The sequence below is a fragment of the Herpailurus yagouaroundi genome, unplaced genomic scaffold, assembly GCF_014898765.1.
Source record: "Herpailurus yagouaroundi ecotype Mexico unplaced genomic scaffold, PumYag 163, whole genome shotgun sequence".
NCBI classification, from domain to species: Eukaryota; Metazoa; Chordata; class Mammalia; order Carnivora; family Felidae; genus Herpailurus; species Herpailurus yagouaroundi.
In genome coordinates, this window is record NW_024412404.1 from 33,742,811 (window position 1) to 33,757,398 (window position 14,588).

The 14,588-nt window shown below is 36.6% G+C and overlaps 1 protein-coding gene across 8 annotated transcripts in view; it reads left to right on the forward strand.

Moving 5' to 3' along the window:
- The window catches only part of EXOC6 (exocyst complex component 6), a 234,955-nt gene that overhangs the window by 189,886 nt on the left and 30,481 nt on the right, over nt 1–14,588 (forward strand). For all 8 annotated transcript variants that reach the window (XM_040485870.1, XM_040485871.1, XM_040485876.1 and 5 more), the window contains one exon: nt 6,519–6,592. In XM_040485870.1, the coding sequence (XP_040341804.1) occupies nt 6,519–6,592 (74 nt within the window). The remainder of the gene's footprint in view (nt 1–6,518; nt 6,593–14,588) is intronic.

Consider the following 14,588-nt stretch of genomic DNA (forward strand, 5'->3'; position numbering starts at 1 on the left):
GGACTCCTGGGTGGCCTAGTCAGTTAAGTGTCCAACTTTGGCTCAGGTCATTATCTCATGGTTCATAAATTAGAGCCTCTCGTTGGGCTCTCTGCTGTCAGCACAGAGTCCATTTAGGATCCTCTGTCTTCCTCTCTACCCCTTCCCCCCTCTCAAAAATAAATAGTAAACATTAAAAAAAATACTTTAGGGACGCCTCGCTGGCTCAGTCAGTGGAGCATGAGAGTCTTGGTCTTGGGGATGTAAGTTCAAGTCCCACCCACGTTGGGTGAAGGTATTACTTAAAAACAAAATCTTTTGGGACACCTGGGTGGCTCAGTCAGTTAAGCCTCAGACTCTTGATCTTAGCCCAGGTCATAGTCTCACGGTTGTAGAAGTGAGCCCCATGTCAGGATTCATGCTGACCGTGGAACCTGCTTGAGATTCTCTCACTCTTCTGCCTTTTTCTGACCCCCCTAAAAAAACAAAAACAAAAAACAAAACTTTAGAAAGCCCAGAAACTTTTTTTTTCCTGGAAACTATTTTTAAATTTTATTGGAAGACCAGGATCAATGCGTGTTTGTTTATTTGTTGGTTTTTAATTCATTTTGAAAGAGAGAAAGATAGCACAAGCAGAGGAGGGGCAGAGACAAAGGGAGAGAAAGAGAATCCCAAGCAGGCTCCCTGCTGTCAGCACAGAGCCTGATGCAAGGCTTGAACTCATGAACCATGAGCTCGTGACCTGAACTAAAATTGAGTCTGATGCTTAACCGGACTGAACCATCCAGGCACCCCCAATTCGTGTTTTTTAAAAATACCCCTCATGGCATGGCTAAGTGACACAGACACAGATATCATAATAGGAAAGTAGGATTATTAAATAGAAATAGTGAAAAGATGACTGGAGGGAAAACCTAGAAACCCCAAAATATGACAAATCATATACAAAATGAGGATCTGGATGGGCCAAGAAGGAATCTGAAGATAATACTTAAAGGGATTCCAAAAATTAATATTCAGTGCTTTAAAACTTCAGAGGTTGAAATCTATCTCTAAAATTATTCGGACCATTGGGGCACCTGGGTGGCTCAGTCGGTTAAGTGTCCAACTTCAGGTCATAAATTCGCCTTTGTGAGTTCAAGCCCCATGTCAGGTTCTGTGCTGACAGCTCAGAGCCTGGAGCCTGCTTCGGATTCTGTGTTTCCCTCCCTCTCTGCTCTTCCCTTGCTCACGTTCTGTCTCTCTCTCTCTCAAAAATAAATAAACATTTTTTAAAATTAAAAAAAATAAAATTATTAGGACCAATAGGCAATATTAATAGAAATGATTTTTTTTTTTTTTTCTGCAAAAAGGTGATTTTATTAAAGCACAGGGACAGGACCCATGGGCAGGAAGAGCTGCACTGCAAGTGTCGGGGGATGGCCGTTTTATGGAGTCGGCAGAGAAATGAATTATTTTTATTTTCATTCATTCATTCAACACGTTTACTGGATATTTCCGATACACCAGACATGGATTATATAAAAGTAAAAGAAATGATCTCTGCGTCTCACAAGTTTCTTGTTTAGTGGAAGAACTCAACAATTTAGTTTTAATTAGTAAAAACAATACCCCTAATGTTTTTGAGCCATCCTCAATTATTTTGAAATAAATGTAGTATATAAACACAGAATGTTTTAGCTCTACAGTCCATTAGCCATATGTGGCTATTAAATTAACTAAAAATTCAGTTAAGTGCAGATACATAACATTTCCATTATTGAATAACATTCTATTGGACAGCGCCATTCATGAGCTAAACAACAAGCTACATAATATATCAATTACCAAGACTGGATAGCATCCCTTTAGAATGTATTTGTTCATTTGTTCAGTTTTCCTTCTTTCATTTAAGAAACTTCTATTGCCTACTCATTACATGTCAGGCATCGTGCTAGGTGATAGGGATGTGGAAATGAAAATATATTCTCTACCCTAGGGAGTTCCTGGTCAGGTGGGAAGACCCAGACAGATAAACAATTATAAGATAGCAAAATAGGTGGTGTAGAGAGGCTAACCCAGCCTGTGGGGTAATGAAGATGATTGAATGGAAGGATAAGTAAGAGTTATCTGATGGAAAAGAAGAGGAGAAAGGCAAACAATTAAAAGATAGCAAAATGGGTGGTGTGGTTAGCCTGTGCACAGGAAGTTGCAGTGAGAACAAGGAGAGACTCACCCAGCTTGTAGGATAATGGAAGTTTTTCACTAAAGGTGATGATTGAATGGAAGGATAAGTTAGAGTCATCTGATGGAAAAGAAGGGGAGAAAGGCTGCTCCAGGCAGAAGGATAACAGAAACTATGGAAAGGGACTGTGGCATATGCAAGGAAGTGCAGGTAGTTTGGTATAGAAAGAGTTTAAGGTGCTCCTAGGGAAGTGGTAAGAGATGAGGCTAAAGAGATAGGCACAGGCCAGATTATAAAGGACCTTTTTTGTCTTGCTTTATTGTGAAGGTGATGGGGAACCATTGAAAAAATGTTAAACTATGAAGTGGCACCAATCACATGTATATCTTACATAAATCACACAGGGAGTAGTGGATGGAAGAGTGGCACAGAAGAAGCAGAGAGATCAGAAAGGAGTGTGTGTTAACATCCAAGCAAGAAGGTAGCTTGGACTAAGGTAGAGTCAGATTCAGACTCAAGATGTTTCAGAAGGTAGAGACAACAGGACTGAGTGAATTTGAGTTTTAAAGAAGAAAAAAATATGAAGCCATTGAACAAACTGAATAGCATATAATTACAAATGGTCCTCGGCACCAGATGTCTATCAGATTGCTAAATTGTCTTCTATCCCTAGAAAACATTTGAGAAGAAGCCTGAGAGCTATAAATTAGTAAGTGGCACTTCCATATTAGTTAGGTTCTTGTGAGAGAGAGGATAAAAGATAGAGGCTATTTAATCAGATTCTGGATCAATGGATTGAATGCTAGGAGATCTGAATTAGCTATGTGATCCTGGGAATGTCACTACATGTTTAATTTTTTAATCTATGAAATGAAGTACTGAGTGGCTTTTAAAAGCCTTCAGAAGACTAGTGAAAGTATTTCAAAGGGAGTTTCTCTTCTAGCTGCAAGATTTTATGATCCATCATCTGCATGTCCTATTTACTAAAATAAGTTATTGTGATGATCAAAGTAGGTGGTGTGTGAGAAAGTGCTTTGTAAACTGTGAGGTGCTATTTAAATGTATGGTACTATTATAATTTTGACACTAAGCTCTTTGGTTTGATGCCAAGTAATGGGGCTTAAACTACAGTGCCTTAAATAGGAACTTCTGAAAGAGAAGAAAATGACAGATTATTTTCAGTCCAGAAAAATTCTGGTAGATTAAGATATTAATCTTAATCTGGGAGAATTAGATAATAATTGAAATTGAGCTTATTTTTATGCCTGATATATAAAGTAAGTCTCCTTGTGTTAAAGGAAGTATTTATTTTCTGTGTATGGGTATGTATACGTAGAAATGGTAGAAGCTGAGCTAACATTTACAGCCTTGGTGGGAAACCATTAGGGATTCATAGTGAACTGTTACTTGGAAACAGTAGCCTGAGATTGTGGTCAAAACAGCCAACAATATACTGGGTGGTCTTAAGAAAACTACTTTTTACTTTTTAGATTAAAAAGTACTTTTGGGGCACCTGGGTGGCTCAGTCAATTAAGTGTCTGACTCTTGATTTTGGCTCAGGTCATGGTCTCACAGTTCTTCAGATCAAGCCCCACGCTGTCTGTGCAGAGCCTGCTTAGAATTCTCTCTTTTCTCTCTCTCTCTGCCTCTCTCCTGACTCACACACACACTCTCTCTCAAAATAAGTAAACATTAAAAAAATACTTTTACTTTTAATAGGTTATTATAATTTTGCTTATTATTTTTCAATTAAGACCTGATGGTACTAGAGAAAGACAACTCAATTACTGGGGACATGGTTGGGGGTGATGGGGTTGCTACAGTATGAAAGTATGCTACGAAAAGGAAATGATGTGAATGAATTACACTAAATATTGAGAAGTGTGGCTGGATTTGCTCAGTAAATCGTAGTTTTCTGGAAATAGGGGGCCTGAGAAAAGTGAGTCACCTATCTATCTAATGAGTCACCTATCTAATGGCCGTAACTACATATGTAGTTAAGTACATAGCAGAGAACCAAGAAGTAAAGGGAAAAAATGATACACCTCTGAATAGCAAAAAGGTTACTCTTACTAGAAAAGTACATATACTCAAAGGCATATATAAAACCTATTTACCTTACTTGTGGGAGAGGCCCCTGCTCAGGCTGTATTTGCTCTTTAGACACAATTCTAGTAGTTGATTAGCTGACTGGCCAGTTTAAGACTATAAGAGGTAGCATATTAATAAGATGAGTGAGAGAGCAGGGAGTAAGAATTGATGTTAAAACTGCAAGAGAGAAGGCAGAAGAATTATAAAGGCTAGATACAAGTACTCAAACAGCACAGCATTCTGAGCTATTTAAATAAATAAATAAATAAATAAATAAATAAATAAATAAATAAAGGACCTTAATACTGCGGCAGCCCTGGGAATGTATTGTACTGTACAGAATAAAAAAATGTTCTTAACAGTAATCCAGAGAATTAAGAAATGTTTGAATAATATTTAGAATACTCAAAAAAAAGTTTAAAACCAAAGGAAGTATTATGTTACAGTTTAAAATTCCATCAAAAAATACTTAAGATTAAAAAGTTTTAATGCTTATGGGAACCCTCTTGTACTGTTGGTGGGAATGCAAATTGGTGCAGCCACTCTGGAAAGGAGTGTGGAGGTTCCTCAGAAAATTAAAAATAGACCTACCCTATGACCCAGCAATAGCACTGCTAGGAATTTACCCAAGGGATACAGGAGTACTGATGCATAGGGGCACCTGTACCCCAATGTTTATAGCAGCACTCTCAACAATAGCCAAATTATGGAAAGAGCCTAAATGTCCATCAACGGATGAATGGATAAAGAAATTGTGGTTTATATACACAATGCAGTACTACGTGGCAATGAGAAAGAACGAAATATGGCCCTTTGTAGCAACGTGGATGGAACTGGAGAGTGTGATGCTAAGTGAAATAAGCCATACAGAGAAAGACAGATATCATATGTTTTCACTCTTATGTGGATCCTGAGAAAGTTAACAGAAACCCATGGAGGAGGGGAAGGAAAAAAAAAAAGAGGTTAGAGTGGGAGAGAGCCAAAGCATAAGAGACTGTTAAAAACTGAGAACAAACTGAGGGTTGATGGGGGGTGGGAGGGAGGGGAGGGTGGGTGATGGGTATTGAGGAGGGCACCTTTTGGGATGAGCACTGGGTGTTCTATGGAAACCAATTTGACAATAAATTTCATATATTGGAAAAAAAAATAAAAAATAAAAAGTTTTAATGCTTAAAGCAAAATTAACACTATCTATAAACAAGGGCAGCAACAAAAACTTATTTTGACATTTTCATTCCCTAAAAGTGCCAGATAAATTAAGCTATGCTAAGCTTTCATGTATTTAAATTCAAATACATGATTCTGAGCCTTTCTAAACTATATTTCACATATAATGCACTGAACTTAGAATTATTTTTGTTATTCCAAGAACTATATATATAGGTTGAAAATTTAAATGGCTTCTAAAATACTGACTTACATAAATTCATAAATGAAAAATCTGTAATGTTTTTTAGGAAAACTCAGATATTAATGAGGAGAGAGAATGCTTGCTGGCATTCTTTTATCAGAGAAGCTTTCATGTAAAGTGAGAAGGTCTTTTTTGTGAGATAAAAGTCTTTTGTCTTCAAAATAACTAATACTGGAATTGTCTTTTCAATGTAACTAAACAAGCTATGTTACTAGTATTAAAAATTTTCAAGTAAAAAAATTGTTGAAAAAAATTTTTGAAGTATTTTTCAGTTTTAGAGTATTTTTTAGTTTTTAAAGAGATGAGATTCCTTCTATGGAAAAAAATGATTAGACCTGAACAGACATTCCTGCATCATCATCATTTTGCTACTTAGAACACTTTACCTATTGTCTGCATATAAAGCTGACTTTTTATGTGTCTGCCCATTATTGCTTTTAGCTAGAGGTAGGATTTTTATAAGCATGTTCTGTAACAAAGGAGAATTTTTGAAATATGTTGACAGCCATGGAATTGGTATAGTTTCAAAATGCTTCTATAATCATTCACCTAAGGCTAAATAGAGTCAGAAAAATTTTCTTGATTGAAGTATATTACTACTCTTGAACTTTTTCTGGGATAACCATTCTAAATTTATTGTAATTAAGGATTACAGTGATTAAATGGTAGATTAGAAGTTTAAAATTATTAAAATATTTGTGGTAATGGGTGTGGAGAGCATTCTTAGTAGTGGAAATTGAAGGCCATAAATAGTCTTCATTTGAAATGATTATGTGTAAATATTATAATACATTTGTAATGAGTAGAAATTAATTTAGTGGCTAAATCCTTGTATATTTCACAATCTTGTTTTTATTCTTTTTTTTTAAATAGTGTTTGCCAGCTCTGAGCCCGTGCCAGGATTCCAGGGGGATACCCTGCAGCTAGCATTCATTGACCTCAGACAAGTAAGATGTAATAATGTAGTTCTCACTTATTGCCATCAACTGTTGCCTTTTTTTTTTTTTCTAATGCTACAGGAATGCTTGCTCTTTTGCCTTGAAACAACCTTTCTTTGAAAAATTGCTTCTTTGATGACTATGAGTTTGGCCCTTCTCTCTGAACTTCTATTTCTATTTGGTGTCTCAACCTCATGGAACATTCTCATTGGTGAATATCTAACTTGGTCATTACCTTCTAAGCACATGACTAAATAACTTTATACTTTGGTGTAATGACACTTGAAATTTGAGTTCTTTGTGTTTCTTTTTTTTTTTAATGTTTATATATTTATTTTGAGAGAGGGAAAGTGCATGTGTGTGAAGCAGGGAAGATGTAGAGGGAGGGGGAGAAAGAGAATCCCAAGCAGGCTCCACACTCAGCATGATCTTGATCACAGCCTGAGCTGCTGTCAAGAGTCAGATGCTCAACTGACTGAGCCACCCAGGCACCCCTGAAGTTTGAGTTATTTCTTAATGATTTCATGGTCCTATATGAAAATTGGTGATATAATTAGTGTCAGGACCCAAGTCAAATGTAAATTATTACAATGTAGAAAGGAGCCCCTTGCTTAATATTTTGCCAGTGATAAAGAATGCTTTTTTTTAAATGTTTATTTATTTTGAGAAAGAGAGAGCACGTACACGTGTGCATGCACAAACAGAGAGAGAGGGAAAGAGAGAATCCCAAGCAGGCTCCAAGCTGTCAGTGCAGAATCAGATGTGGGGCTCAGTCTCCTGAACCCATGAGATCATGACCTGAGCCGAAATCAAGAGTCAGATGCTTAACTGACTGAACCACCCAGGTGCCCCAAGAATGTTTTTTTCAGTAAATTATCTGTATGCCTCCAGAAAAAAGGATAAAACTACTTTTAAAAAGGTAATTATACATTAACATAATTCTTTTCTGGTCATGTAACTCTTGAGTAAGAAATACGATAATTTTTCAAAGTTTATTTAGAGAGAGAGAGCAGGGGTGGGGCAGAGAGGGAGGGAGAGAGAATCCCAAGCAGGCTGTGCACCATCAGCATGGAGCCCAATGTGGGGCTCAAACTGCCAAACTGTGAGATCGTGACCTGAACCAAAATCAAGAGTCAGATGCTTAAACCACTGAGCCACCCAGGTGCCCCAATATAATATCTCCTAATCATTTTTAGTCTCTTCTAATCATTTTACTACTCTTTGACATTTCTACACTTGTCATTTTATTTAGTTCCTATTACCCTTTATCCATCTCTCCCATATTTTTTCTTATTATTTCTTTCTTCCTCTTTCCCCCCTCCTCCTTTTTTTTTTTTTTTTTCTTAAGCTTAAGGAGTTTAATAGAGCTGAGAGGCACAGGAGTATGGAGGGGAGGTGGATCCAAGGTAGAGGGCTCAGGGATACAAAATTGACAACAGGAGTGACTGCTGCCCTTGACAAGAAGAACCAAATGGAGATGGAATTAAAACAAAGCCACTGTGGAGGTACCTAGCTGGCTTAGCTGGTAGAGCATGTGGTTATTGATCCAGGGGTTGTGAGTTCAAGCTCCACACTGGGTGTAGCGATTACTTAAAAATAAAATCTTAAAAAACAACAACAACACTGTGATTATTAGTTTATTAATGGTCCCAGCCCCTTTGGGGATGGAGATGACTGAAGATGGGGCCCCACCATTGATATAAATAGACTCTACCAACAGTGATGTTTAGAGCAGGACCAATTTGAGCAGTTAAGGAATTGTGATTTCAGTAAATGTTTAAGAATAGAGGTGTTTTTGCTTTAATTCCAAACCAGTGTTCTATAAACATGTATTACTATGTACTGATTATTTGGAGAGAGGTGATGTGGTTGAAATAGACACAAAAATAATATAAGAGAGAGTTTAGTTCTTGTGGAGCTTAAAACTCTTTTAGAGAAACAAAACACCCACAAACTGCTTAGGAATACTTACAGGACAGTGAGTCATGTGGATATAAATGGTGTATCTTCAAGATAGGTTTTGAAGGAAACTGAAAAAATTATTCCTGTCTCCCAATTTTATCTGTAAAGCACTGAACATATATGTTAATATTTATTTCTGTCTGCAGTCAATGCTCATGTGTTATGCCACACCAGGAACAATGTTATGGATGACCTAGATCTGTAAATGATTAGCCTTACTAAGTTGGAGAAGATAGTAGAAAATGAAGAAGGTAGGCTCTGAACTTTTATTCTAGTTTACTAGAAGGTATTCTTTCTGTTGAAGGTAGGTCTATTTCTTTTAGGAATTCTCTCTGTCGCAGTCTTACTGCCCTGAATAAGATGATCTAATACAAAAAATGGAATCCTTTAGCAAGCTGGAAATAGGCTTGGTTGTATGTTCATTTCTCAGTTAGGTTACCACGTACTGGGGTTAAGTTTCCCTGTTACAAGGACATGAATATGTTCTCCAAGCTAATGAGTATGTAATTTGAGGATATCTCCCATTATATACGAATAATCTGTTTCCAGAAAATTTGAAATTTATTATGTGATACTTTCTCAGTTTTGTATGAATTTGTATGGTGTTAACTAGTTGGTAATCTCATTGAAGAGTTGTGAATAGGACCACATAGGTTTTGAAGCTGTGGGTAAAAATTCTGTTCTTTGATTTGTTCAGATAGGTGGTTGGCTCAGGGCAGATTAAAACTCTGATCCCAGGTACTTTCTTCCTTCAAAGACACCAAAGAAGGCCTTTTTACAACCCTATGTAAAGCATTCCCTCATGGAATTATTATTAAGGCATACTTAGAAATATTAATAAAAATCTCAAGTCTTTTGGGTTGAATTTACTTTTCATGTAGGTGCACTTACAGACATTAAGTCCTGGTTGACTCTTCCTCATTAGTGTAACTTTTTAAGAAACTTTTAAGTGAATAAAAAAAATATATCGGAAATATTTAGAATTCTGAAATCTCTTACACACATGTAAAGCTGTTAAAGATTTATATAGAAATAACTCTTTAATATAAAACACAGTTTTGGTGTGCCTGGGTGGCTCCGTCAGTTAAGCGTCCGACTCTTGATTTCAGCTCAGGTCATGATCTCACGGTTCGTGAGTTCTGCACTCTGCACTGACAGTGCGGAGCCTGCTTGGGATTCCCTCTCTCCCTTTCTCTCTGCCCCTCCACTTGTTCTCTCTCTCTCTCTCTCTCTCTTTCTCTCTCTCTCTCTCAATGAATAAATATTTTTAAAAAACACTAAAAAACCACAGTTTTAAAGTATGATATTTAGAGGCACCTGGGTGGCTCTGTCAGTTAAGCATCTGACTCTTGATTTCAGCTCAGGTCATGATCCCCTGGCTTGTGGGATCGAGCCTCACTTCTGACTCTGCGCTGGCAGCGTGGAGCCTGCTTGGGGTTCTCTCCCTCTCTGCGCCCCCCCCCCCCCCCCTCAAAATAAGTAAATAAACTTTAAAAAAGTATGATACTTAGTATGCAGTGGAAGTGACTAGTGGATAAATTTTAATGAGCTCATTTTTAATGTATTATCCTAGTCTTTAAAAGGAGGCTAAAATAATTTTCCGTGATTATAAATGTTAAAAATTAATCATGCTTTATTTTTGTACTTTTGTATCCTAAAACAAGATGCTATTAATTTTTGTCTTTAGCTGCCGGACCACTGAGACATACTTGAATTTTACGGTATTAGAAGCTTGGATTTAATAACTTGACAAAGATATTTTTCATATACATTTGTTTTTCAAATTAATCTGTAAACAGTTAAGTGGTGAAATGCCAAGTATAGGAATTGACTGAAAACAAAATTAGTCTTTGATGTTTCATATGAGGTGATAGAAGTTTTTGTATCCGATGTCAGTGTTATTTAAATAAAGATGTCTTAAAGTTTCAATAATGTTTTAATGTTCCTGACTTCATAAAGACATTTTATGGAATATTATTTTAATACCTTTTATATGAAGTACTATATTACCAAACATAAAGAGGGTGCTAACACTTTTATTTACATTTCAGTTGAGTTTCTGCACCTTTCCTTCTTTTTTTCTAGTCTGTGATCCATTTCTGTCTTAATAGGGTGGCTGACAGTTCTTTTCAAGTATACTTAGAAAGGCAAAAGAGCCCTTTTCATAGTACTTATAAGGGGTCATGCTTCTGTTTTTTAGTTTGAATTTGATACTGCTTCATGAATTGCTGGGTATGAAAGATTAGGAAGTAGGTCCAGTGGTCAAATTTTACCTGCCCACCCGGACTTTGCCCTGAGGTCAAACTCCTGATATTTGCTGTTCTGAATAGAGGAGTTGATGACAAGTATGAGCTGATACAAGAGGAAAGTTAGAACCATATCAAAGCTGAAGGCAGGAGAACTGGGACTCAATGAGAGACTGTAGCTAAAAGATGGATCATCAGAATTGCCCTCTTTTAAAGAAAAGGAAATAGCTGACCTTGAGTGAAAAGACTTTATCATCCTGCCAATCACATGCTTGCTAATGGAAGCCAGTTATCTCAACAACATCTTAAGGTCTTCTACCCCATAGACGATGCAGAGGACTAGTGGTACTGGGACTGCATTAGATGAAGGTACTGTCTCAGTCAATTTTAGATGTGCTGTTTTAATGTAATATGTATGTGTAAACTTTTTTTGTAAGTAAATCCTATCATCCTCCTACCCCCAGTTCTGAAATTAATTCACTGAACGAAGAACTTTGGAAACTTACACGTGTCTATTTTCTATAAAGACCGTCTATTTTGTTAAATAATCTTTCAAATGGATTTCAAATGAATTGTAAAATTTTTTGACAATGTATGAAAGCCTTAAAGAATTCCAGCTTTTTTTATTATAATACTCTCTATATGGTATACAGAATTCAGTGATCATTTTTTATAACTAATTTTTTTAAGTAATCCAACATGTGGCTTGAACTCACAACCCCAAGATCAAGAGTTGTGTACTTCTCCAACTGAGCCAGCCAGGTACCCCTATAACTCATTCTTAATACACAGAAATATTTCACTAAATATCATTAGAAAAGGAAGTGTCCCATGTAAGTGAATTTTTCAGGTAACTAAAGATTAGTTTTTAATCACCGAAACTTTTAAAATGTAGCCGATTTTGTGGGAAACTTCAAAATCTAAATCTCATCTTTATAGCTTCTTACTGAACATAACTCTCACAGTAGACTGAGCATCCATGGCTTACTAATCCTAATACTAAAGCCTCTTTACCTGATCCTGTTTCACTTTGTGATAAATTAGACTGTAAGATATCATTGCTGCATTCAACAAATGTCTTGATAAACTTTTAGGCAATATTAAGAAGTTTAGGTAGGTTGGATGATAATGCAATTAGGTGGATTTGAAGCTAATAAAACGATCTCTTGGGGCACCTGGCTGGCTCAGTCAGTAGAGCATGTGACTTGTGATCTCAGGGTTATGAGTTCAAGCCCCACATTGGGGATAGGGCCTACTTAAAAAAATAATAATAAATAAATAAAAATAAAACGGTCTTTTGCCTAAAGAAGTTGGCTTTGGATCATTACTACCCTTGAGCAGTATTTATTTCTCAAAGTGTCTTTCCAGGGAACACTGATTTCTCAAGATGAGAAAAAATTTCTTTAAAGGCATTTCCAGGTCAGCTAAGTTTTGGAAACATTTTATACTCTAATTCCCTCTCAAACACTTACCATGTGCGTTAGAATTGTAAGGACTGAGAAATTCTGTGGTAACCCGGCATTTCCCAAACTCATCACAGAACGTCTCCCTTACTCAGTTTTGGTTGTATTACATGAAACATACTTTGGGAAATGCTTCTTTAAGCACCCTCTAGATGTCTATCTTTGACGGTTTGGAATCAATATATTTTTAAAATAATAACCCAGATAATAAATACATAGAAGAAATACGAATTATATGTATAGATGACACAAAGCTCCAAGTTACCTAAGATGATAGAAGACAGAATCAAAGTGTTCTTAGTAGGCTTGAGTGATAAGTGAAAGTGAACAAAGTTAAATTTAGCAAGGAAAATATTAAATACTGTTTTTTACTTTTTTTTTTTTTTAGAGTAATCTCTACACCCAGCATGGGGCTCAAATTCATGATTCTGGGATCAAGAGTCGCTTGCTCTTCTGGGGCGCCTGGGTGGCTCAGTCGGTTAAGTGTCCAACTCTTGATTTGGACTCAGGTCATGATTTCATGGCTGGTGAGTTCAAGCCCTGTGTTGGGCTCTGCACTGATAGCGCAGAGCCTGCTTGGGATTCTCTCTCTTTCTCTCTCTCTGCCCCTCTCCCACTCGTGCTCGCTTGCTGTCTCTCTCTCAAAATAAATAAATATTAAAAAAAAACATTTACATGCTCTATTGACTGAGCCAACCAGGTGCCCCCTGTATTTAATATTTTTAAATTAAATTTTTAAAAATACAAGATGTAGAAAATCTGACTTATAATATGAAAAAGGTCTGGTAGTTTTAGTTAATCTCAAATGAACCAACAGCGTGCTAGGAATTCTTAGACTGCATTAGTTAAGTGTCATATTTGGGTTAGACTACCGTGCTTTGGGGCTGTGAAGACGGTGCCTTGAGTTTTGCATAGTAATTTAGACACACATTGCAGAGATATAGAGAAAATTCCAGCTCTAGTGAGGGACCAGATACCTTGTCATAGGAAGAGCCTTTTAAAAATCTGGGAATATGTAGTCTAAAGCCTTAAAGGAAAAATCAAATATGTATTTCCTGTTAGCCTGGGTATGAGTCAGGAATTACCATTGTTTTCTTCCTGTTACAGTTCTGTGCCATAAGTGACCTTATAATATTCCTTTCCCCATCTAGGATTATATCTGGTCTTCAGGTATTTGATTTTAGGCAAACTAGGGGAAAAAGGAGTAATCATTCCTCTGAAGAATCTGAATTACACAAAATATATTTGCATCTCATAACACTTTTCAAATAGATGCTTTATTGAAGTATAACATACATTCAGGCAATTCTTGAGTGTACTGTTGCTGATTTTCACAAATTGAAATAATCTCAGTAACGTCCAGATCAAGAAAGAAAACTTGAGCAGTAAGTGCCTCAAGAGACCCTTCCCCTTACTGTTCTTCTTTCAGCCATTACCGTTCTCCCTCTCAAAGAGTAACCCCCTCATGACCTCTGACACCACAGATCAATTCAGCCTGATTTTGAACTTTGTACACATGAAATCATGTAGTATTAATTTTTTAGAAGGTTCTGCCTTCTTTTGCTCAATATGTTCGTGAAATTTATCCATGTCGTTACATGTAGTTATGGTTCCTTCATTCCCTTTGCTGTGCAGTCTGTCATCATACAAAACATACCATAATTTATACATTCTACTATTGATAGATTGCAGTTTTATTGTTACAGATTGTACTAACATGAACATTTGTTTGCATGTTTTTGGGTAAACATACAGGCAAATTTCTATTAAGGTGTTTACCTGGGAGTGGAATTGCTATGTCAAGGGATGTGCATATGATCAGTTACAATAGATACTCTGAAGCAGTTTTCCTAAACAAGAGTACTAGTTTATACTTCAGCCAGCAGTGTAGAAGAATTCTTACTGCTCTACATCCTTGTCATCATTTGGTATTATCTGCCTCTTCCTTTATAGCCATTCCAGTGGGTATACAGTAGTTTTACATTGTGGTTTTAATCTGCATTTTTTAAATTTGACTTATAAAATTGAATCCCTTTTCATATATTATTGTTCATTTGGGTTTTTTAAGTTTATTTTCATTTATTTTGAGAGAGAGAGCAAGTAGGGGAGGGACAGAGAGAGGGGGAGACAGAATTACAGGCAGGCTCTGTGCCACCAGCGCAGAGCCTGATGCGGGGCTCGAACTCACAAACCATGAGATCATGACCTGAGCTGAAATCAAGAGCCACCCAGGCACCCCTATTACTGTTCATCTGAATATCCTCTTTTGTAAATAACCTGTGCAGGGATTTTTTTTTTTTTGGCCTTTTTTTTTTTCTATTGGATTGTCCATTT